General features: G+C 43.9%; 3 protein-coding genes across 3 annotated transcripts; 1 reads left to right on the forward strand and 2 right to left on the reverse strand.

Annotated features, from left to right (window-relative positions):
* Positions 1-5,060: 5,060 nt before the first annotated feature.
* LOC100842290 (tricetin 3',4',5'-O-trimethyltransferase) lies at positions 5,061-7,581 on the reverse strand. The gene is made up of 2 exons (XM_003559638.3): positions 7,074-7,581; positions 5,061-6,302 (listed from the first exon to the last, which is right to left on the reverse strand). The coding sequence occupies exons 1-2, from the start codon at positions 7,493-7,495 to the stop codon at positions 5,630-5,632; spliced, it is 1,095 nt and encodes a 364-aa protein (XP_003559686.1). The 5' UTR covers positions 7,496-7,581; the 3' UTR covers positions 5,061-5,629.
* Positions 7,582-12,606: 5,025 nt separating this feature from the next.
* LOC100842601 lies at positions 12,607-18,016 on the forward strand. The gene is made up of 6 exons (XM_010231233.3): positions 12,607-12,854; positions 14,635-14,796; positions 15,154-15,326; positions 15,441-17,493; positions 17,567-17,704; positions 17,781-18,016. Exons 1-6 carry the CDS (start codon positions 12,699-12,701, stop codon positions 17,838-17,840), a joined length of 2,742 nt encoding a protein of 913 aa, XP_010229535.2. The 5' UTR covers positions 12,607-12,698; the 3' UTR covers positions 17,841-18,016.
* Positions 18,017-18,585: 569 nt separating this feature from the next.
* On the reverse strand, positions 18,586-20,031 carry LOC100842907. The gene is made up of 3 exons (XM_010234464.3): positions 19,749-20,031; positions 19,484-19,617; positions 18,586-19,387 (listed from the first exon to the last, which is right to left on the reverse strand). Exons 2-3 carry the CDS (start codon positions 19,571-19,573, stop codon positions 19,037-19,039), a joined length of 441 nt encoding a protein of 146 aa, XP_010232766.1. The 5' UTR covers positions 19,574-19,617; positions 19,749-20,031; the 3' UTR covers positions 18,586-19,036.
* Positions 20,032-24,147: the final 4,116 nt, after the last annotated feature.

Consider the following 24,147-nt stretch of genomic DNA (forward strand, 5'->3'; position numbering starts at 1 on the left):
CCCCGGGCGTGCGGGCAAGCAACCAGGGCATGGAAGATAGTTTTAGACTCATTACCACAGATAGGACAATTAGGCAGAGTATCGATGTGTCTGTCCTTGAGGTTCTGTTTTGTGGAAATGGCATGGCGGGCCGCTTTCCAGGCGAAGATTTGGACCTTTTTTGGCACGGCGGTTCGCCAGATCAGGTCCCAAGTTGAGCTAGAACCATCAGGTCTGGCACTAGATGCTCCCACGTTTTCATCACTCATACAAGTGCCAACTGGTAGGCACTTCTCACGTTGAACACCCCTTTCTTATCTGGGTGCCAGGCTATACAATCAGAGCCGATTCTTCTGGAGGGCGTAATCTTCAGATGTTCTTGAGCATCAAGCGGGAGGAAAATTTCACGGACTTGTTCCTGGTTCCAGCGCCCTGCGGTAGCATAAGGTCAGCTACCCACTTCACTCTACTTCTTCCACGCCTAGTGATGGGCCGAAGGTTGAGATTTCTTGGAATCCACAGGTCACGCCAGATTCTAATAGACGCACCATCCCCAACTCTCCAAATAGCACCTTTTTGAACAACTCTAGGCCAAACTCGATGGCCTTCCAAGATGAGGACGGATTTCCAGTAAAGACAGTATTGATAAAGACAGTATCGATAAGGTTTCCGTTGGGGTAGTATTTGGCTTTCAGTACTCTAGCACATAAACTTTCAGGATTTTGCAGCAGTCACCAAGCTTGCCAGGCTAACAATGCTTGGATAAACAAGTGGAGGTCTCTGAAGCAAATCCCCACACAAGATTTCGGTCTCATCATAGTGTCCCAAGCGATCCACTGCATTTTGTTCTTGCCGTTTTCTGTCCCCCACCAGCACTCTCGCATGATCTTTGTGAGGTCTTCGCATAAGCCAATGGAAAGTTTGAAGACCCCCATGACATAGGTCGGAATTGCTTGCCCAACCGATTTGATCATAACCTCCTTTCCCCCAACAGATAAAGCACTGTCTCCCCATTGAACAAGTCGCTTGGAAACCTTATCTTGAAGCTCTGAAATTTCCCTTTATTCATCCTACCCTCCTGTGTTGACAAACCGAGGTGTTGACAATTAAACCTTATCTTGAACTATGGCTGTGTGCATCGATCGATGCAGAGGCCGGGGAAGTCCTTCTTTTCGGAAAAAAAGAGGTGTTGACAAACCGAGGTATTTAGCTTCAAACGTCACCTGCTCAACCTGAAGGATGTGCCGAATATCATCCTGGATATGATGTGGCTCTTTGATTTTCCACATCGCTCAGATGCAGGCTACCTCCTCGGCCGCCCCATCTGCTACACGGCCGGTTCCCTCGCCAAGTTGCTCCTCCTCCGTTGCCCTCGCCAGGTTGGTCCTCCTCCGTGCTTGGCTTTCACGTCATTTTGTCTCTGCCTGTCCCTTATCTGGCTATCCGTGCCCAGGCCCTCACACTGCGGCTGATACACTACGCGTGGGCACCGGCGCGCCGCCAAGGACACCTTGTGGGCGTTCACCGAGCACTACGTACTTTGGGTGCCGGCCTGGCCATGCAGCCGCTGCGACCATAAAACAATGGCATATAATAAACGGAAAGGTTATACCAACAGTTTGTTTTCTACTACTGCAGGATTAGCAAGCTTTCTTTTTTTGACCGAAAACTGTAGGAGAGGCTCTGACACCTGCTCTATATATATTCAAGGTTTCTTCACCTGCTCTATTCCTAGAAGACCCTTCCCACAAGGCTTAAAAGATCCTACGGAAGGACCCTGAGAGCCAGACTCGCTGCTAGCGATGGCGGCACGGCCAGAAACTAACTAACTGAGTCAGGCATCTAGACAGCTGGCCAGAAAATAGGAACAAAAAGGGGAGGTCATGGACTCATCGTCAGATTTTGAAGGAAATTTCAGTTAAGTTGGTTGGTTAATTCTTCCTGCTTCTATAAGCTTGATAAAATTAAATGGTACTCCGTATTAAATATATATAGGAGATTTGTTATTTTGTGAGGTAATTCCTTGTGACTTGTGAGAACATCATGTGTTTCAACATCAGAAGTTCAGAAATACTGTGCACTGAGATGATTTTTTTCAGATGAATCCAAGTGTGTACACCGGAAGGTTTAATTGCAATGGATCCTTGACCTGGTATAAGTGTAAGTCTGTATGTATCCTAGCATGCATTAGCTGCAGAAAATGTACAAGATACTACATCGAAATAACCCTTAATTTTGTTCAGCTATTATATAATTAAGCCCTGATGCTATGAAATTCACATTCTTGAAACAGATAGCAGGAAGTTTTTTGTTCTTATATTTACTAATCTAGCAGAAAGCCTTGCTTATCAAAGCGTAACATCTGCAATAATTTTCCTGCCTTATTATTTTGAAATGCAGGGGAACCAGTCCTAAATGGATTCTGGTGTTTTCAGTACAGACGATTGCAAGCAGCCTGTGTATATACTTGGTTTATGCAATTTAAGAGTTAGAAAATATCCATGAACAGATAGGTAATGGCTTTTCTTCTTCTCATTTATACATTCCCCCCTTTTTTTTGTTACTCTTTAGCTAAACTAAAGAAGTAGAGATGAATTATGTTATGCTTTGCTATATAGATGGTTGTGTAGGAAAAGTTGGTTTGAGTGGGTTGCAAGATATGGCTGCAAAAAAAAACATCTCTTAAGTACAAATCTTGTTAGTGGTCTATGTTTTCGTTCTAACAACTGGTAACCCCAGACTTTATGCATTTTGCATGGATTCAGTTTGTTTCGTACAGATCTTCTCTTTTAACAACTCTCAGTTTACTGTAATTACTATGAACAACAGATATACTGCAATTCCTTTTACTGAAACTTATCAGAAACTACAACTACAACTAGCTAGCCCAAGACAAGGAGGTGCCGAAGGGAGTAAATGGAGAAAGAAATGGTATGGACGCCTGCAACCTCTTTCTAATTTCAGTTATCAATCTCTTTCTGAAGGGAAGGGAGTACATGGAGAAGGTAGCATATTTCACCTTGTCTTGAATTTGTGCTACGAGTGTTGTAGAGTTCATTCCGAATCCACATAGATAAAAAAGAGGATTCCATACAAAAAATGATTGATGCGAACAAAAGAACTTTATGTTGATTCTCATTGTACATCTGTCATTGCTCAATGCATATTCCATATGTTGGTGTGGAAGCATCTCAGTTTATGTTCAACAAAAGTCATAATGAGGGAGAGAAGCACGCAGTACCAAGTAATGATGTTTTGGCCGGGTAGTAATATTGATTATTGAAGTGATTGGTGGTAAATAAACATGTATATTCTGCAGGGGTTATTAACGCTGAAGCGGCTATGCATGGTTGGTGGGTACTTATGGTTGGAGCGGAACTGAAGTCAAAGTAGATAAAACATGAATATGCATGCATATGGGAAATGAAGTACTCCCTCTAATCCTAAATTCTTGACTCAAATTTGCCCAAATATGTATGTATCTATTCTTAAAAAACGTCTAGATACATGTAATATTTCGACAACAATTTAGGATCGGAGGGAGTAAAACAATTCACATACTTACATGCCTTCGAAAACAGATGCTAGAAATTGTAGCTATTTATTCTGCAATTATTGGAAGATTTCAAGTTGATCTAAAATGAAGGGTAGACTCGGCCCAAACGAATTTGGATAGTCAATAGTTCACAACTATTGAGTTTTAACCAATCAGATTGCTCAATGGGTGCACTTGATTCCTTTTTTAAAATTTAACTCTATACTTTGGACAAGCTGAATCAGACATAATGTGGTGATCGATACCGTGATAGACATTAGTTGCTACTAAAAATAAACAATATTCCCTATTATCAAAGAAGCAGATGCCATTTACTACCACCCACCTATAATGCAATCATTTTACAAATTTAGCAATCACATTTTTTTTCTCTAAAGAAAGATCCAAAATATCAAATTCCTATTACTAGATCCATAAGTACGTCCTTTTAGAATTTTACCAGTCACACATTTTCTTCTCTAAAGAAAGATCCAAAATACCAAATTCCTATTACTAGAGTCGTTATGAATATGCTTTTATACTGTACAATTATTTTTACATGAGGCAACATGTCTGCACAGACACTGATGGTCAAGAATCCATCTTCTTGAAGTCTGACACATCCTAAAAGATTTACATTTTCAATTAAAAGAACTACAATCCTTGTTAGAAAAATTGTAAGCCTCTTTTGATCCATTTGTAGGCATTAATTTAATTATGATCCAAGCACTACGCATTTGCAATCTCAATTGAGTACTTTAAACTATACATCCAAAACTAGGTGGTTTCATGACTACTAAGTGAACGTTTTCAAAGCACGGAACCGCTTGCTCAAGTATGTTATTTAACTATTCCTATATCTTCTGTAATAATCGCACATACTGAAAAAAAAATAGTACACAATTCACTATTAATATATTCTCTTTTTAAATAGCATTTTACGTTAAAAATAGCCGATTGGCTCTTGGGTGAGTTATGTTTCAATGGTATAGTAAGAATAATTTATTTTCAAAATATTTAACGAACATCAAAAGCGTTGCCTGTGCAAGTATGCAGGCCTCTTTGCTAGTTGAGCGTAGAAATGCACTAGCACATCTCTCTTTTCCCTCCTCTGAGTCGGCCCAATGGGCCAAGGGGCCAAGGATTTTCAACTGCTGAAAACCGAATCATCTGTTCGATATACTTGTAGTCTCGTACGACTTCGCAGACCTATCCCCATGATTACTTCTCTACCTCCCCATCTGCTCTTCTCCCAGGTGTGCCCACCTTTGGGTACTCGCTAGCTTGGCAGGCCATAGCCGCTGCTCCGCGCTTCGGCGCTTCTGCCGTTCAACGGCTGTACACATGCATGCGCTGCGCACAAGAGGACAACCTGGCCTCAACGATCACTCGTCTAGAAACGATAGTAAGTTGCCATTTTTGCTACCAAATTTTCAGAACAATTTTGATTACCAATTGTCAAAATCCTGGGTCCACTCCTACACATACTACAATGTTATCAGGCTTTTGTTTTGCCAGCCACAACCTCAATACATTTAATAAAAGATTATCCATTTGCGTCAAAGGTCCCAGATGCATAACTGCTCAAGATATCATCTTACCACCTTCCGTAGAAGTCGTTGATATGGCACAGCCTATAGCTAACTTGACCGAGCCCATTGATTTCTGTATTCAGTTACAAATCAAGAGAGATCATGGATATCAGACGGAACTTAGAAAGAACTATCAAGATGGAAGTTATCCTATAGATGCTGTATCCATGCCTGTTAGAAATGTGAATTATAGTCCTACTAAAGTGCAACGATGTTTCGGCAATACATCAGCTTGGCGGTATTTCTAGATAGTGCATATTTTATTTCCATGTCACCAATACAAGAGTTTCTCCTCACCATTACATTGGAATGCACACAACCAAACAGAATAAAAGGAAAAATGTTCAGCAAACCTATATGGACAATAGGTTCATACAAAATAAGAAGCCAAAACGATGAAATGAAGCTAACATGACGAAGTGGCGTCGAAGCTAGCCACCTCAAGTCACGCAAAGATGGTGGGTAAATATCCACTTATGCAGATTCTTGTCTCGAGGTATCCAAGAGAAGATGTGAAAAGTGTCTATTTGGTGTACTCAATGGCCCAGGAGTTGGCATAGATGTAGGTTGTCCTAACGCTCGCGAACCTTGCGCCCTTGGCAAGCACTTCAAACTCCCTCTTGTACCTCTCCTTCCCCCCTGGAGTGTAGGTTAGCATGATCATGTCATCTTCAAATGCCATCCGTGCCCTAGGCGTTGCTTCTGGGTTCACTGGCAGGATGCTCTCGATGATGATCAACTTGCCACCCACAGGTAGTGCGTCATAACAGTTTCTTAGCAGCATCATGCAGTGATCGTCGGTCCAGTCGTGGAGGATCCACTTCATGAGGATAGCATCACCAGAGGGCACCTTTTTGAACATGTCGCCGCCGATGTGTTGCACACCGGGGCACGTAGGGGCACTAGAGATGACATGGGGGAGGTCAAAGTTGACCCCACTGATGTGTGGGTACTTTGAGATGATTGCACGAATGGTAGCCCCAACGCCGCCGCCAACATCCACGAGGGTCTTAACATCATCAAAGCCTGTGTAGAACTCAAGGAACTTCTTGGTGAGGATTGTGGAGTGGTTCTTCATGGCCTCGTTGAACACACGGTCAAATCGTGCATCTTTGCCGTGGTACTCGAAAGCTATAATTCCATGCGCCTTGTTAAATGGGAGACCGCCGTCAAGAACCACGTCCTTCAAATGGTACCTAAAAATTATTTATCAATTCTAGATTTCAGTTTACAACTAGCTAGTAGTTACATATAAGTTCCAAGAATACATCATGTGAAATTGATATTAACATATCGGAGAGATGCTTTACTATTGAGCTGTTATTTTATATATTCGCGCGCTTGTTACAATGTTCTACTCCCTCCGTTTCATAATTCTTGTCTCAAATTTGCCCAAAAATGGATGTATCTATTCCTAAAAAGCGTCTAGATACATGTAATATTTCGACAAGAATTATGGAACGGAGGGAGTAGTTTACTTGTATGAAATTGCTGGTTGCCACTAGTTTCAGTGATATTCCAAAAGGAAGCTAGTGCGTCACCAATCGTGCCATGACATGAATGCATGCATGCAGTCAAGCATAGGAGCTCTTGGGTGAAGATGGCCCAATAATGAGAGTACTATAAGTAATGATGCCATCAATAGTGATCTTTGGAAAATTTTGCCTTTGTTTCCTGTGTGCATTTAGCATGATCTTGTCTCATGTACATGTGCTCACGCCGCTGCATGCAAATCGTTGGTGCGTTATGTCATCGTGTTTTAGGATTATTAAGATTTATTTCAGCACTACACAGTTGCGCGATACGGACGGACTCCCCCACAAGAGCCAGCGAAAGGCAAAATTACTGTATAAATGAAGAAAAGGTAAAAGGACTTACTGTATAAATGAAGTCAATCAGGCTACTACGTACGGAGTGAGATTAGATGTGAATGAGTAGTGAATCGATATATATTTATGCTTGCTCACCAGCTCTCCATAGAAACCTTGTCTTGGATGAGGAGGGCCAGCGGGTCCATGGAGACGCCGTCGTCGTTCGGGGTGAGCCACTTACACACCGGCGCTGGGCCGTAGCGGCGGGCGAGGAGACCCTCCTGCCCCTCCTCGACCTCGCACGACACCACGTTGTACGAGGCCAGGAGCCGCAGCATCCGGTCCAGCATGGCCGGTGCGTCCGGGCCGGGCTTCGCCTGCAGCCGCTCGGCCACCTGCGACGGAGACAGCGTCTTCCCGGCGGCCACCAGGATCTCCAGCATGCCCAGCTCGATGGCGTTCTTCAGCGTCATCGGCAGGATAGACGACGCTGCGAGCTGTAGCGCGTACATGCACGCCTCCTCGTCGCCAGCGCCAGCCGCGCCCGGGACGACCATTTCGGTGCGGGCAGAGCCCATTGCCTCTTGCTTTTCGGAGTTTGATGCCGATCGATCGAGCTAGCTGTAGACTGTAGTACGTATGTCGCTGCCGGAAGTGTTCTTAAGCGGGGGTAGTGCTATAGATGCATGGGCTGGAGGAAGGCTAGGTTATATAGACTCTTATCAGAGATTCCCTAAAAAAACAATAAGACTCTCGTCACAGATCGGGCTTTAATATTCCCTAAAAAACGGGGGTAGTGCTATTGATGCATGTGCCGAGAGGGAGATGTGATTCACATGGGTATATATACAGCGTTCATTAATTGCCGGATCTCGATCGTCGTTGTTTTCTGTGTCCACTGATGCGAACATTAACCCTTTTATTAAACTACTCCTATATATCAAGCGTATAAAATATCGTAAAACATTGCCGACCAAGCAATGGAAAAAAAATACAGTCCATCAAACCCGGGGCTGCCCTCCCTCTAGGCCTGCAGGCCTGAACGAGAAGATCGAAATTCGACAATATTAAACAATCGCTGACTCGGTTCGTTAACTAAAGAATCAAACCGAACTTTCTTTTCAGATCGTTAAGCTTAACGATCTTAACGAACAAGCTCGGCGAGCGCTCGTTAAGCTTGTTAACGAGCTCGTCCCGTACATCACTTGTAAGTGGCTACTGAAACTTATTTTGCTGCTAGAATTGTGCTATTATTTCTCTTTTGTTGTGTTTCAATCTTTATAGCCATGTTCAGTTTCTGATATATTTTGTTTCATGTCAAAATTTATCCCAAGCAAACACGTCACGCCAAAAAATTTAGACTAGAATGTCTTTTATTTATCTTAACGAGCTTTTAACGAACCGAGCCAAACAATCGTATTAGATCGTTAACGATAACGATCTTAACGATCCGAGCTCTTAACGAACTGAGCGTGCTCGTTAGCCAGCCCTACCTCCCTCCCCCCAAATCCGGGGTGTGATTCACACTACTACAGAATCCGTTACTCTAGAAAGCTCTATTCGGACTCAAAAAAAAAAACATCAGACTTGATCGTTATTTGTGACGCTTCTTGGACGGCATGTCAGCGAGCACACACGAGAGGGCGCGTAGCAAGTAGCTCGTCTCTGACATCCGCTTGGAGGACGCGTCACCTTAGTGACATCTCCTTTGACACAACTCTTTTCTGACACTTCTCTACTAGAGACGTGTCAGAAGTTAGTACTGTACCGCGAACTCACCTTCGCTGAGACGTGTCACAAATTTGGAGAGTAACTTCTCTGACGGTTGCTATGTTCAAGTGTCAGAGTAGAGTTTCTGTAGTACACCATTGATGCTTTTTCTTACGCTCGTCTGAAGTGTTTTGTGTTCTGTGGTGTTGTCCTGTTCTCTGACTGTGGTGTGTGAATAAGCGTCAAAGAAGTTGCTCTCCAAATGTGTGACACTTCTTACCGAAGGAGGCAAGGGGATATGATGCCACACTCTTGCATTACTATTTGTGGTGTTTTTTTTCAGCTTTTACAAATTTAAAACTCTGTTTTAATATTTAATTAATTGCGGGTCAGTTCTGTACAAATTGATCGAAATGATTGAATCGAAAATTGAAAATACATATATAGCCAAAAGAGCCAGTATAACCAACCTCCCCAGTGCCCGACAAGAGAAAAAACAACTAAAGAGAAAAATTATATTTCTATATATATATAGAAATTGAAGTTAAAAAACAAGTAAAGAGGAAAAAAAATATTTTTCGGCGCTCATGGTTATCTTCTCCAAGGCCTCGGTACACTTCTCAAGTGCACCGATCAAGGATCGGAGCACCTGACGTGATACCGGAACCGTTGGAGACCCCAGCGGAGGAGGTGCTGGAGGAGATGAAGGCGGCGGCGGTGGAGGCGCCTAATCATGAGCTCCAGCAGGCGGAGACGGAGCTGGAGGAGACGAAGGCGGCGGTGGTGGAGATGATGCTAAAGGAGATGATGCAGGTGGTGGGTCGTTCCGGTGCCTTTTGCGGCCGCCAGAGTGGGCATCGGTGGCGGTTTCGGGAGGTGGCGGCGTCGGGGTTCGCCGTGCAGACCGGCGACGACGATCGTTCTTTCGGCGCCGCTTCCTCCGACGAACCTCCTCCTCGTCGGAGGAGACCGGCTCCGGCGGCCTCCGGTAAGGGCTGTCGCCGTCTAGCTCCCTCTTCTCCGCCTCAGTGGACGAGTTTTGGAAGCTGTCCCCAGGGCATGTCTGCATGTAGAAGCTATCCATTTTTCTCTATCGATCAAGGCCGCCGGAATGATCTTTGCAGGGATCACAGGCCAGAATATGTATAGGCATACATAGATCGAGTTATTGATTGGGAATTCGAAACGATGAAGCCCAAAGGATACATTCGGTTTGCATGGGAAGACGAAATGATGAATATAAAAGGGCGCGCAGGAGATGATCACATTCAAACACAACCAAACTTCTGACGCGTGCCACACAAACAAATTAATTAAAGAAAAACCTACGTGTCAAAGGTGGACATGCCGGACGTGTCAGAGGTGCTCAACTCCTCTGACGCATTGCTAGTATAAGTGTCATGGGAAAATTTGTCAGGTTGTGTTAGATGGAAGAATGTTTTATGACACGTTTTATAAGTACGCGTCAGAAGTAGTTTATACAGTGACACTTCTGTTTTGGATGCGTCAGAGGAGTTTCCGAATCTTATAAAGGTTCACGGGTTTGCCCCTCGTTTTAGAGACGTAGCGTGTTTCAGGAATCAAGCAGAGTATGAGCCTATAGCCATGGCGCTCCCGGCGACCCGCCTCGGGAGTACGCACACACACCTCTTTATCCAGTCCATGGCCTCCTCTTCCGGTCCATCGCTTACGCCTCCGTTCTGTTTCCCAGCGTCACCCCCGCCTATAAATACCCTCAAACGGAGGAAGATGATGAACTACGAGCTAGCTCAACTCTTATATTTTAGCTCCATCCACCTCGCCATCGTTCATCCAGAAGGGTTTGTCTTGAGAGGATTTGTAGATCCGCTTCGTCCCACTGCTCCGACTACGGCTGCTGCTCTGCCGACGACTCCTACACCGTCTTTGTCGAGGCCGCTGATCCGGCCAGGGGTGCGGCGTCTGCTGGCACCTCCGTTTCGTCCGTCTGCTACACCTCTGCAACCACTGCCTTCATCGACGGAGGACTACATCGCACTCTCCTCTGACTCGGACACCCCTTTCGGCTCCTTTGTGGTCGGCACCATCATCTGCACGGCGTCGTCGGAGAGCGAGTCGGTGGAGAGCAGGCTGCGCCCGTCAAGGCTCCCCATCCGGACCCCTGATGCCGCCGTCGATGAAAGGATGCGGTAACGACGCCGGCCTTGAAGTGCCCACAGGCGCTTCACTTCCGTCCACCACCGCTCTCGTGCCCGCCATCGCCTCCTCCACGATTCTTCTACTTCGGCAGGCCTTGATATCGTCCCCCTTCGTGGCTGGCTTTGACATCGTTCCCCTCCGGCTGTCTTGACATCGTCCCCCTTCGGCTGGCCCATCATCCCTCATGTTGCTGCTCTCGGTCGTTGCATCGCCGTTCACCATTACTGTCTTCAGCGCTTCCTCCTCCGACGGCATGCAATGGCACGGTAACCATCACCAATGCAACGATCATCTATGGCACGATTGTGTTAGATATTGTCTTTCTTAGTGTTAGATCTTGTGCAATATGCAATGTATGTTAACTTGGATCTTGTATGTAATGTAAATGTATTATGCAATGAAAATCTTTGATACCGCATTGCAATTAATTTAATTTAGTTTTTGCAAAACTGGATGCTGACTACGTGAAGAAAAAGCGTCAGCGGGTGCAATTTTTTTTTGAAACCGCACAAACGTTCTCTGACTCATCTTCGCTAACAAAGTGTGAGCTAAGAAATCTCTTTGACGCTTGTTCTGTTAATACATGTCAGAGAAAACTCCATCTCTGACGCTTCCCCGACGAGGAAGTGTCAGAAGAGTCACTTCTACGAGCAAGTACTCACCTCGCGCTACTTCAGCTGTGACACTTCGCTCCTGAGAAGCATCAAAACGTAATCCATATCTCTGATGCGTTCGAACGTGTCAGCAGTGTTTCGGTTACCTCTGACACATGATCAGAGACGCGTCCGCTTTGCGTCAGCATAGAAGTTTTCCGACGTGTCAGAAATAAGTGATTCTGTAGTACTGTCAGCCTCCCCTCATCCCCACACCTCCATCCCCAGCCACCCACCGTCTGCAATGACGACGATATTTGTGGCCATGATGTTGGCTTTGCGGGACATCGCACGATGCCGACTTATATGATCTTGAACGTCTGATTTGAGTCATCTATAGTATAGTTCATACAGATCTGACATTCTTTATATTAGTAGAAATACCGATGGATATGGATATGTAACCCGTGTTTTTTTTTTGTGTGTGTGGGAGGGGGGGGGGGGAGGGGTGTCGACTCTGTTATGCCTCAATGGTTGGCTTTGCCTGATTTTTATAATATATAGTTTTGGAAAAAAATACCCATAGATACGGTGATGTATCGCGTGTTCTTCTTTAAAATACGTGGTCGACTCTGTTGGGCCTCGATGGCTGGCTTTCCCTGATTTTAATAATATATAATCTCAAAAAAATAAAAATACCCATAGATACGGAGATTTATCGCGTGTTTTTCTTTAAAAATTTCTATTTTTATGTACTATACTAAACATGCCGTTCCTTCAGAGAACTGGTAGTCACAGTATACCTGGCTCAGCATGGCCAGCTCCGCTGCTAACCGGGCCTGGCATGGCTCGTAGGCCCGCATATAAACGGGTGGGGCCAGCCCGCTGCGGCGAAAGCCATGGCTGTGTGCCCAACCAGGCTGGCCTAGGCCCGTTTAGCCTGCGGCCCGCAAAGAGTATACAAGAAAAAAATAATGCTCAATAGGGCAATGTCGTACTCTCAAAAAAAAAAGGCCAATCTCGTGCCGGCTCACGGGGTCGAGGATGAGGCCCAGGCACAGCCCAAGCTCTGTCGCGGGCCTGGCACGGTCCGTTTAACTTTATGTTGGGCCGGGCCGTCCATGCTGGCTAGCTTTTTGAAAGGCTCGGTCCAGTTGGCCAGCTCTAAGTCACACCCGCATTTCTGTTTGAGACAACCCCGTCGTCGGCATTCGGCAGCAACAACGGCTACTTGTCCCTCATCCCCTCGTCTTCCATTTGAATCCCAAGCCTCTCCTTCTCCTTCGCCCCTTCTTCTCATATGAGATCTCCGATATCGCGATCCGCCATGTCAACCTCGTCTCCCACCTCGTCGTCCACTCCCACGGTGCCCAGCGGCGGCGGCGCGGCCCGCTGCCTCTCGGCGATCTCCTCCCGGAGGAAGAGCCCCAACCGCAGCGGCGGAAGCTCCCGCAAGGTTCGCTCGACATCCCGTCCCCTTCCTCCATCAGGTGTTGCTGCGGTCTAACTCTATCTCTCCTGGGACTCAATTGGAGTTCTGCGATTCTCCTCGGTAGAACTGCGGGTGGCTGCTGAGGGTTAGAGTACCGGATTCGCATGGAGAATTTTGGGTGGGTTTGGGCGGTAGTTTGGTGTGATGTGGATTATTTTTCTTCGCTTCGGGCTAATTTTTCTACCTTTAGTGCTTCGCAGCCTTTCTCCGCACATAGTGCTTCACAATAGCTACAACCAATTTCTCATGAAAACCCTAGTTCTCATTTGGCCTTCCGTGGTCATTTCCTCTAATTACTCTGCATCTCCGATATATGCAAGCCTTGATATAGCAGCAGGACTATGTAGGATTTGTTGTTTTACATGGATCACTTCAACTTCTAGCTATAGATGCTTGCAGTATTTTACTCATATCATGCCAATGTGATTTCGTATAGTTGTTGAATTGTTTGTAGTATGTTAACTTATGCCATGCAGATGCGATTTTTCATCATGTAGTTTGTAGAAAAAATTTATGCTTGGTTCCAGGTATGGTGTTGGGGTAAATGCATTATGCCTGATTCTTTGCTGATTTCAGTTCAAGTTGATGTCCAACATTTCGGATATGTGCTCTGTCAGTAGTTGATGCAATTGCTACTTATTTATTCCTCACAAATAATGTTATCACCTTGTCACCATCCAATCCTTAGCCTCATGTGCTCTGTCAGTAGTTGATGCAATTGCTACTTATTTATTCCTCACAAATAATGTTATCACCTTGTCACCATCCAATTCCTTAGCCTCTAACTTTTTGAGGGAGTTTGAATCTGGTGATTCATGCTGATTGTTGTGTTGAGTTGGCATTTGAAATGATAAGAGTCAAGGACTCTGGCATGTTCTGTTCATTGCTAGGGTGGACCAGTAGTAGGTCACAACTATAATGACACAAGATGATGAAAGTGTCACCAAAGAGTTTTAATCTTACCGGCTTGGAAGGTGTAAATTGTTTTCCTGTTGTTTTTTTTATATGTAAAGCATAACGCCACATGTGTTCTAGTATTGTTAACTCACCTGATATTCTTAAATCAAAAGTTGATAGTGGAAAAAAAATGTGAGCATTTATATCTTATTTCTAGCCTATCATAACTCAAAAGTTAATAAAATAAAAATATCCTTCTGATCAGAATCAACCATCATCATAAACTTATTATTATAAGAAGGAAAAGGAAGAATGTGCCCTATGAAAATGTGTCAAATGATGTTCATGAGCTTATACTCTAGGTGAAATCTTCATCAGGTATAGTCCTGACCACTCAATCTTATTAAACAATTAAAAGTATCCAGAAATCAAAATCGCTATTCAAGGTTGTTGCATACATAAAGAGTCCAGTTTACGCCATGTGCCTGTAATTCTTCCATTAAGAGGCTTGAGGTAGGCTGAGTAGAGATTAAAGATGGCTCTTCAATATGTGCAAGTTTATAAATAAATCATTACTCATGGTTTGTCTTTGCATAGGACAACTTTACAGGCAACCAATGTGGACAAAATCTACATATGTGACCCTTAGATTGTTAGCTTCTTAGGACTGTCCCTGTAAAATGCAGGGGTTTGTCTCCGTTACATTTTTGTCACATAGCATCCAGGTTCAATTTACTACGCGTCAACAAAGCCCAATAAGCATTGCAAGAATCTCTTTCTTACTTGTCAGGCCTACTTTATTTGAAGAATTTAGCTGACAGTGTTTTCTGCATTTTTTTTCTTGCAGAGTTCAGGCTCGAGAGAGTTTGGATGCTCAATTTTGAATTCTGTGAATAAGTCGATGTCCCAGTTCAAAAAGTCCGTAAATCACAGAAGTGGTTCTCCTATTGATTGGTTCCCTAGGAAAAAGACTGAATCTTACCTAAAGAGAAAGATAAAGCGTCTTCAGGTACTTGATAGATGGTACAAAATATTTGCTACTCTTTGGTTATTGTTTTCTAGAGTAAATTGCAATTGTACTAGGTAAGGTGACATAGTTTGCACTTTGCACCAGCTGAGGCAACAACACGCACATTATACCAGTGGGTCCAAGATAATTGCACACTGGGTCACGTTCCGTCACACTCTGTTTGCAACTGACGGGATATTGCAGGATCCCAACTATGTGTTTTCTTCATGACCAGGAACTCACAAGTCATTGCTACCACAAAAAAAATTCTCTACTTGTTACATGAAAAGGTGGAAATCAGATTAAGAATTATTATCTCAGGATGATAATTATAGTTATGCCTTTTATCTTCTGCAGGAGACTGATGGTATGACCGCATCCCTTCATGACACTCTTGGAAATGCAAATCCTCACTATACTAGGATGGCGAGGGAGAAAATTGCGGCTAGAGAAGCAGCGAGAAAGGCAATGGAAGCTCGAAAGGCTGCTATGGTTGAAGCTTCATGGTGTAGAATTCTTCAAACAGCTAGGTGAGATTATGTCTATCTGATTCTATCATGTCTTCTCTTGTGCTTACTGCACTTTATGTGTTATTTAATACTTTTGTGTCCTTATGTGTTACTTTTAATTCATTTTTGTAACAGGATCCAAAACAAACAAGCTGAAGACCTTATGGAAAAGGCCAAGTTAAATGCAACTGAAGCATTTGAAAAAGCTAGAGTAATAGGTGTGATGATGTATGACAGACCTGATTGTCCAAGTAAGCAGTATGAGGTGGAATCATCACATTATGCTGATGAAAGATCAACTCACAAGGTTACAGCTTCCTTTCAAACTGGTTTTGAGGTTGATATGGAGGTTGCTGCAGCAGTGAAAAAGGCATTTGTTCGACTTGCAAACTCTCCCGATTCGTCAAACCAAGAAGAGTTTAAGGAGCTATTATGGAAAATTAGCCGAAATCCTGCCGTTTCAGATATTGATGTGAATTCTGAAGCTGAACAGCACCTGGGTGATTGTAACAATGAAGAAACAAATAATTTCGAATTCAGTAACAAAACCTCCAGAACCAGCATCTTTCCATCTGATTTCAACACCACGAATGTAGTACATCAACCCAACGATCTTGTGAACATTATGCTTGAAAGGATAAAAGCTCTCCATGAAGATGACCTTGCCTCTTTGGCCGTCATTGTTGCCACATCTGGCCTAAATGCAGCGCTTCAATGTGATAGGGGCAAATATTATGAAACGAAGCCTGCAAACTACACTGCTGCTGCATCACACAGATCACAATCAAGAAGGTATTCCACTGCAGCCAGTTTCGTTGATATACAAGGACCAAAGAAAGAAGTCCCGTCTGAGTTACCAAGTCTGGACAAGTTTCTTGTCAAACATCTTTCAAAACTCGAAATAGAAGTTCAGGAAGCAAGAGAAGCAGACAGAAAAGGTACCACAGTAAAACCTGTTGAGCAAAATTTCGAGAACCAACTTAGAAGCAGCAACACAAAAGAACTAGAATCTGCTTCTGGCATAGGTAGCATCCTTGTGCAGCATCAGCATGTGTCTATGCTTGAGAAAGATACTTTGGAAACCAAGAAGAGCAACCAATGTGTTAATCCTTCAGGAGGGAGTAAGGATATTAAAGCGTATACTATGAAAGATATACAAGCCAGCAACAGAGAATGTGGATTGTGCAATGCTGAGTCAGAAGCCTTGTGTAACAGCGATTTGAAGGGGAGTTGTGCTTCCATTGGATCAGGTGAAGAAAGCAATTGCATCCATGCCTGTTGTAATTCTTCACAGGAAGATAAGGAGAACAAAACTGTAATTTCACATCAGTTACCACCCTCAGGTGCAAAGCGTAGCCAGGGTGGTAAAAGATTGACTCGAATTGAAGCTGCCAAGCTTGAAGCGCTTCAAGCTTTCTGTACTAAGGATAGTAGTGCATTAGATGTTGGCCTCGATAAGGTCTTTGTTAAGCCAATTCATAGATTGGAGATGGAAAAGAGGAAATCACTCGAACAAGAACCAGCCAACACGCAGAAAGATAAACAGAAGAATTGTCACAACACCACAGTTAGTTTAGATGAAATCTTGGTGAAGCACATATCTAGACTGGAAAGGGAAAAAATGGAATATGAAAAGAGGATTGCCTTGGGAGAAGAAAAGAGTACTGTATCACATGATGTGCGGAAGCATGGTAACAATGTGACAGCATCAGAGAGTTTGGATCAAGTCTTAGTAAAACATGTCAGTCGACTAGAAAGAGAGAAGATGGATTATGAAAAGAGAAATCCATTAGGGCAAGGAAGGACTGTTGTGCATGATCAGAAGAAGCATGGTGACAATGACATAGCATCTGATAGTTTAGACCAGATCTTAGTTAAACATGTCACCAGGCTTGAAAAGGAGAAGACGAAACATGAAAAGGAGGGTGGTATGTTCTTTGTAAAGAAGAGTGATAAACAATGTGCTGAGGAAGCAGTCGGAGGTCTGGCTGACATCTTTCTCAAGCGTCCAACAAAGCTTGAGCAAGCCAAACAGGCTGCTGCTGCTGAAAAAGAAAATCTGACAAGTGGCTTCAACCCTGCTGAACAGCGAAGAAAAGCAAGGGAAAAAGAGCTCCTGGATGCATGGGGTGGAGAGGGGCTGGGGAGCTCAGCGAAGCCCTACCTGTCCAAGATTGACAGTGACAAGGTAATTGATTCAATTACACCAACCTAAAAGTGCCAAGCATGCCAACCTTACAAATCTATCAACTGCTTGCCAGGCTGCATGGAGAAAATCAGAGGAAGAACAGAAGCAGGACCGCAGAAGAGCAAGAGAGAAGGAGCTTTTGGATGCATGGGGAGGAGTAGAGCTGGGGAACTCGATGAAGCCACATCTCTCCAGGATTGAGAGGGACAAGGTAATATATCACACGAACCCATCATCTAAAAATATCCAAATTACCAACCCTTACATTTTTTTGGACCGCGAGCCAGGCTGCATGGAGAAAATTAGAGGAAGAACAGAAGCAGATATGTGCCACAAGGGAACTGTAACTTTGATGAATAGGTACAAGTCTTTTAATGTTTGCCATTTTGTATGTATGTACGCTTCATGCTCAGGAAAACATGGATGCCATCATAATCTTTTTCCTGTATATTGTTTGCTGACAAAACGAACACTGTAAAACTTCCATGTCAGAGGAAAGCAAGATCTGCAACTTTGTGCCTAACATTGTATTTTGCATTTTTGCTACTTTCTCGTGGTGCACTAGCTTCCGCTACGTCTCTTTGTTGTGATTTATCACAACAAAGGAGTAATTGAGACTGACTGTTACTGGGAGATACGGAGTAGGTCTTATGGAAATTGGAAATGCTTCAGTTACGTCTCTTTGTTGTGATAATCTGATCGGGTATAAAATTTCTTGCACTCACCGATCATAACATAACATAGATTGATATTTATACTGTTGTCTGTACCCTGTTGTATAGTTCTTTATTTATCTCTTGCCTTTTTCACCACACACACAGGGATGAATCAGCTACAAATTGACCCACTTTGTGCATTGAAAATGTATTCTACTCTTTTTTTATCTGGTTCCAGTTGGTCATACTTGCTTTGCTACCTGTTGTCAAATAAAAAAGATGCTTAGCAACCGGAGGTTGCTTTTCGTCAAAATTTACTTCAAAGCTTTGCGGTTTGTAGTCAGATATCTGCTTGACATCTCTAACAATTACTTTTGCATGCATGTCTTAACTTCTGCTGCAAAAGTTTGGTGAAAAGATTAATCATGAGAGTCACTAGGTACCGATTCTTCGTTTTTTTATTCAATTTTGGACCATATTTGTAGAATTATGGCATTGCTTGCTACTACCACGGGCGCTACTGCTTGCAATCCCCCATTTTCTGAAAGCTTTCTCCATATAATATTCATGAGCCAGTGTCAGATCAAGGAGAAGAAAACAAGACACCAACACTGGTGATCTAATTTGCCTCAGCCTTAGGATGGCTTGATCGATGGCATTTCAGGCTTTCAGCATGCCTGCTATCTCCTGGTCCGCTACTGCTTGCAATCCCCCATTTTCTGAAAGCTTTCTCCATATAATATTCATGAGCCAGTGTCAGATCAAGGAGAAGAAAACAAGACACCAACACTGGTGATCTAATTTGCCTCAGCCTTAGGATGGCTTGATCGATGGCATTTCAGGCTTTCAGCATGCCTGCTATCTCCTGGTCAGATTGCTCAAATCGATCAAGCCATCCTAAGGCTCAGGCACTTCAGGAGCCATGGCGGCTGCTTCGCCATCATCCCTTCCCGGAGATCAAACGCCATCGCTCTCTGGTGGTACGGCACCGGGAAGAGCTCGCCGTCCCGCCGCTTTCTCTGTCTGCCACAACCGACGGCCAGCGTGAGCTCCAGCTCATCTTCCCTTTCCCTGGACGTTGGGCTCAGGACTGTGCCAGTGCCGACGAGGTTCAGCTCCGGCGGCCGGGGCCGTGGGTGCCGGCGGCTCTGCCCCCTGCAGGGTCGTAGCTCTGGCGACAAAGTCGGGCCGCTCATCAGCTGCTTCTGGATGCGGTATAGCCGGTGCAAGTCATTCACCTTGAGATAATTATACAAGAAGGTTATTGGCTTAGGAAGAAATCCGGATATGATGCAATCGTAGGTAGATTAACCAAGTCGTTTGTTGAGATCTACCTGCTCCCTGAAGGTCTCTTCATGCTTGAGCATGGCCATCTTCAGCAGCTCCATCTCTGACTGCTGCACAAGATTATCCATCTGGATCATCTGATCTTGCTTTTGACTGGTGCTTTCAACAAAGTGATGATACTCTGTAGAAAATATGATAAATTGAAATACATGTGCCGATGTTCTAGGATCAGAAAGCTAAATTCGTGCAGCACAAAGGTATTTATGAGAAGGAAATCAAGCAGCAGCAACAAGAGCATCCCAAGGAACTGACCTGAAACTCTGACCAGTGACCACTCCTAGCAAAACGTGAACAGATTCTAGCTTGGCTTGTCTTTTTCTCTCGGTTATATGTTCATGTCTTTCTTCAGGGCTTTACACTTGCATGAGACAAATCAAATGAGAGATGGCAAAGGTAAGTTGTGTTTGGTTGCCTTGCCACTGCTAGAACGGGAGGCTTTATAAACATTGCCCGAAGATAGTGGAATGGAGTGAGATGGAATGGAATGCTAGCTGCAATGATGCCCTCGAGAGAATATTTCACATGCCCCTTTTCGCATGCCAAACAAACTAGACAGTGGCGAATGGATTTGGGGTACATCCTTTGCATGAGATGCTCCGCCCAGAGCAGACAGCTTTGGCAGGAGCTAGTCTAGTTTAGGCTCTCGCCCCACCCAGGCTTTGGAGCAATTCTCTGCGTGAGCAATGCGTGCAACCACTGACAGTACTGCTGGCGTGCGTACATGCGCATCGCTGGACCTGCTCGACACTGCATGCAGGCTTTTTTTTTTAGGGCACTGCATGCAGGCTTTGACACTAATTAATCGCACATCTGTTTCAGGTTCGTAATTGAACTGTTTAATTGTTGGTTCTATCCATTGAGAAAACTGAGCTCAAATTTTGCATATCTAGTTTAAGGGGTTCTTGTATAGTTGTACTGTGTTTTAAACGAGGCAAAAGCTTAGTTTGTCTATTTCATATTTTCATTGATAAAGCATGAGTTCAAAAAATAAAAAATACAAAACAAACTGCAATGCCAGAGCCATTGCTCAAACAGCCACGCAAACCACAGGACAGCGTTGAAGACGAATGCACTCAATGAGCACTTCCCAGTTGGGAAGCCAAAATGCGCCTCCTCCCTCATCTCCAAATGTGACACCTCACACTCGATGAGCACTTCCAGGTTACATAGCACCGACGTTGCTCTCACAATTTTTTTTTCTAAACGATATAGGATTTTTTATTGAAATCTTATAGGATCATAGACACACAATTTGTCAACTCTCTCTCTCTCTCTCTCAAAAATGGAGCTTATTAATTTGTTGGTAAGCACTGATATGTAATTCCTCCGTTCAGTTCAAAACCGTGCCAATCTTTATGAAAAGAAAGAGACTATGTCGTAGTTAACTCGGTTCATTAAAACTTGTAGAGGTGGCTAACCATCGAGTCAATTACTACCCCTATCCTTTCCTCGTTGCTGACAGCATTTACAAAATTATCACATGGTTTGACTTCTTTTATCATAGTCCAGCCCGTTAGCCCCACGAACAGTATTATTAGATCAGTATTGCTTGCTCATAAAATATATATTTTTTGTATTAGTATAAGTACGCATATACTTTAACAGAAGTACGTGCAAAAACCACATCAAAGAAGAATGGGCAGGGGCTGAGAACTCATGATACGTTTTACAGAATTGGATGCACTTTCCACTGTACATAACTACATACCGTACCCTTGTCAGTTGTCACTGAAAACAAGTAGTATAAATGGTGCCCGCGCGCATGCACATGTATTATAATCGGGCCTGGTGTGTACTGTATCTGTATGTGTGGATTGATATTCATTGGGGCGACACATACACGCACATCGTACACGCAAGCTAGGGTGCATGCACTCATATGTACGTGGTGTGCTCACAAAGCGACTCTTTTTACTTAGTGCTAGGGAAAAATTGCTTGTTTTGTTACGAAAACCAAGCAGCAAGAGAGCTAGCAAAAGTGAAAAGGGTTGCGGATGCATGCATGCAATTAATCATTGCTTTGGGAGCAAGCAAGCATCTGTATGTGTCCCCTTGGCCGGCATATTTTAAGGATCATTTGCTAGCCCCATCAACCAAGGTAAGTTTAGTCTATACCATGATGTCATAACCTAAGTACCCAACCACATGGTCCGGTGATCTTAATCAGGGGTTATTGTGTACTACATCCACGCAGAATTTTACATACCGGTTCAGTCAACGAGCGTAATTCTAGGACACAACGTGGTCTGATATTGTCTGCAGAAATGCGAGAAAAAAAATAGAAGTCTTGATTATATTGAAATCCATTCTTTACTGTAAACAGGACAAAATGATCAATTTTATCAACTAAAAAAACACCGCTTGATCAATCTCTCAGCGTAGATGCTATCTCCTTGTTAGACTCCTTGTAGATCTGAGACCCAAGGGTTAGAACCAGAGTCATCGGTGCCGAGCTCTGTTCTGATTGGTGCTGAATTTGCCAACACTGTGTTGATCTCTTAATTTTCAATCACTCATGAATCTGTTAGGTTTTTTTTTCACTGATCGATGCAGAGGACGAAGTGTTTTCGCCTTTTTGAAAAAAAAGGCGCCAACATTGACAGGTTCTTACCAAGATAATTAACCTCACATCGACTTGGCTGGCGCCGAGTAAAACGGTCAGATTCCGTTAAGTATTTCAAGGTAAATTAATTTTTGCCTAAAGGTTCCTAAAAAATGTCAGGTTTATCTGGTGAAATGGGAAAGGCTAGGAAAGAACAGATGGGTTTGAATCATTGAATGGAAACGGATAAGAGCAGCAGTAGAGGTGAGCTAGTCCTCGGGGCCAAGACAGTAGCGCACGCGCTGCCGCTCGCCGGCCGGTGATGGGAGGTGCAGCCGTACGAGGTGGCAGCCCACCACGGACGCATAGAACCAACCCGACGGGACCCTTCTCCGCTTTCTCTGCTGCTGGACGGAAAGATACTGTGCAAAGGCGAAGATGCCCTCAGCTGTCAAAAAAAAAAAAGGCGAAGTCCCGTAGTACCTCCCGCACCACATGCTCCATCATCTATCTACAAGGAGAAATGCACAATTTAAGGCAATAGCAACGCCTAAAGTAGGATTGGAGATTTTGGCTGCAAACTTAGCAGATATAATTATATTTTTGTAATTCGCAGATGATGTGTTTTCCTCCATTCTGATGGAATATTTATTGATAAGTGGTAGTTCATGGAAGAAGATTCTTGGCTATATATTTACAGGTCGTATTTCTCTGTGCCTATCTCCCGTCTCTCTTAGCGAGGGCCTTGGCAAAGAAAAGCTACGTTTTGTCATCACGGCTTCGGTTTTTCAGAAAGCTCGTGTGCTTTTTTGACTTGTTCTATTCAAAAATTGTATTGAGAATGTCAACTCGATAGTCTAAGGCGGTGTGTGTGTGGTGTGGGTCGGGTACCGGAAGAAATCCTTGGTCGGCTAGTCCGACCACGACGACGAGGACGTCCTTGGACGTCTCTCTCTTTCTTTGAGCGTTGTTGAGGTAACTACACACCACCCCCGCTCTAGGTTTCCGGGTGAAAAAGCTAAGTCCTCGGACTGGACAATGGTGGCGCTCGTGGTGCTGTTTTCCCCCTTGGGGGCATCGTTTGGGAATGTTAGATTTGCGGTGAAGGGTGGCGTCAGATGCTGGGATCTGGTTTGCGTCGTCGTCGATGGCAAGCCTGGCAAGTTAAATGCTCCGTTCTTTGTCCTGAAGATGGGTTGGTGGAAAATGGTGGTTGCTGATTCTGGAGCGTGCGCAGTCGACACACGATAAGAATTCACTTGCCCGTTTGTGTTCTTTGTGTGGCCTCCGGATTTAGATGTTGGGCGGTGGTATGCGGTCAGGGCAGTCGCCCCCGATAATGGCCACATCCTTCATCGGACTTGTAGGAATAGATTGGTGGCTTTGGGCCGATTGATCGTTGTATTCTCGCTAGACTTGTTAATAAATCAATAAAATTGGTTGTGTGCATAATTTTGATGCAGAGGTCGGGGGTTTCAACCTCCTTTTCGAAAAAAAAAGTCTATATATGGGCACCCTAGCGTCCTAGCCGAAGTCCCATGCATCTCTGATGTATGCATTCAGCCCTGACTGATTGATGCATAGTAGGGTCCCTTGCATCGGGCACTCGTTGTATCGCATGGACTTCGCGAGGTATTGGCGTTCTTTTTTTTTTCTTTTTTTCTTTTAAGAACCGCGGTTGTGCTTTTTATTTTTATCTTCCCACGGTTGTTTTCTGACCTTTCATTTTTCTTTCTCACATTTCACTTTTGGTTTTCTTAATTTTCAAACTTTTAGGATAAATTTTAGATTTATTTAAGAACTTTCAATTTCTCATGAACTTTTAATATTTTTTATCAACTTCCATTATTTTGAACTTAAAATAAGTACACACACAAAGCATACATACATTCGTCCTGCAGGCCGCGGAGGGGCCAGGGTGGTGGTTCACGAAAGAACAGGCCCGCCATGGATTTAAATCCTTCTTATGGCAACACCACAGGAAGCAACCACGAGATTCCTGACAAGAGGATCACATGTGCTCGAACGGTGGTGATCGCCACATGATCATTTAGAAAAATGATAATTATCGACACCTATTTTTAAGATATATATCTTCTTAATTGTTAG

Source organism: Brachypodium distachyon, chromosome 1 (genome assembly GCF_000005505.3).
Source record: "Brachypodium distachyon strain Bd21 chromosome 1, Brachypodium_distachyon_v3.0, whole genome shotgun sequence".
Taxonomy (NCBI): Eukaryota; Viridiplantae; Streptophyta; class Magnoliopsida; order Poales; family Poaceae; genus Brachypodium; species Brachypodium distachyon.

Bases quoted from the DNA above. Each gene is read 5' to 3' on its own strand.
- LOC100842601 (XM_010231233.3), top strand. From the start codon at position 12,699: ATGAGATCTCCGATATCGCGATCCGCCATGTCAACCTCGTCTCCCACC. The intron at 12,855-14,634 runs GTTCGCTCGACA...TTTTTCTTGCAG, and splicing joins GCGGCGGAAGCTCCCGCAAG to AGTTCAGGCTCGAGAGAGTT. The intron at 17,494-17,566 runs GTAATTGATTCA...ACTGCTTGCCAG, and splicing joins CCAAGATTGACAGTGACAAG to GCTGCATGGAGAAAATCAGA.
- LOC100842907 (XM_010234464.3), bottom strand. From the start codon at position 19,573: ATGATCCAGATGGATAATCTTGTGCAGCAGTCAGAGATGGAGCTGCTG. The intron at 19,388-19,483 runs GTAGATCTCAAC...AATTATCTCAAG, and splicing joins AAGAGACCTTCAGGGAGCAG to GTGAATGACTTGCACCGGCT.
- LOC100842290 (XM_003559638.3), bottom strand. From the start codon at position 7,495: ATGGGCTCTGCCCGCACCGAAATGGTCGTCCCGGGCGCGGCTGGCGCT. The intron at 6,303-7,073 runs GTGAGCAAGCAT...AATAATTTTTAG, and splicing joins AAGGTTTCTATGGAGAGCTG to GTACCATTTGAAGGACGTGG.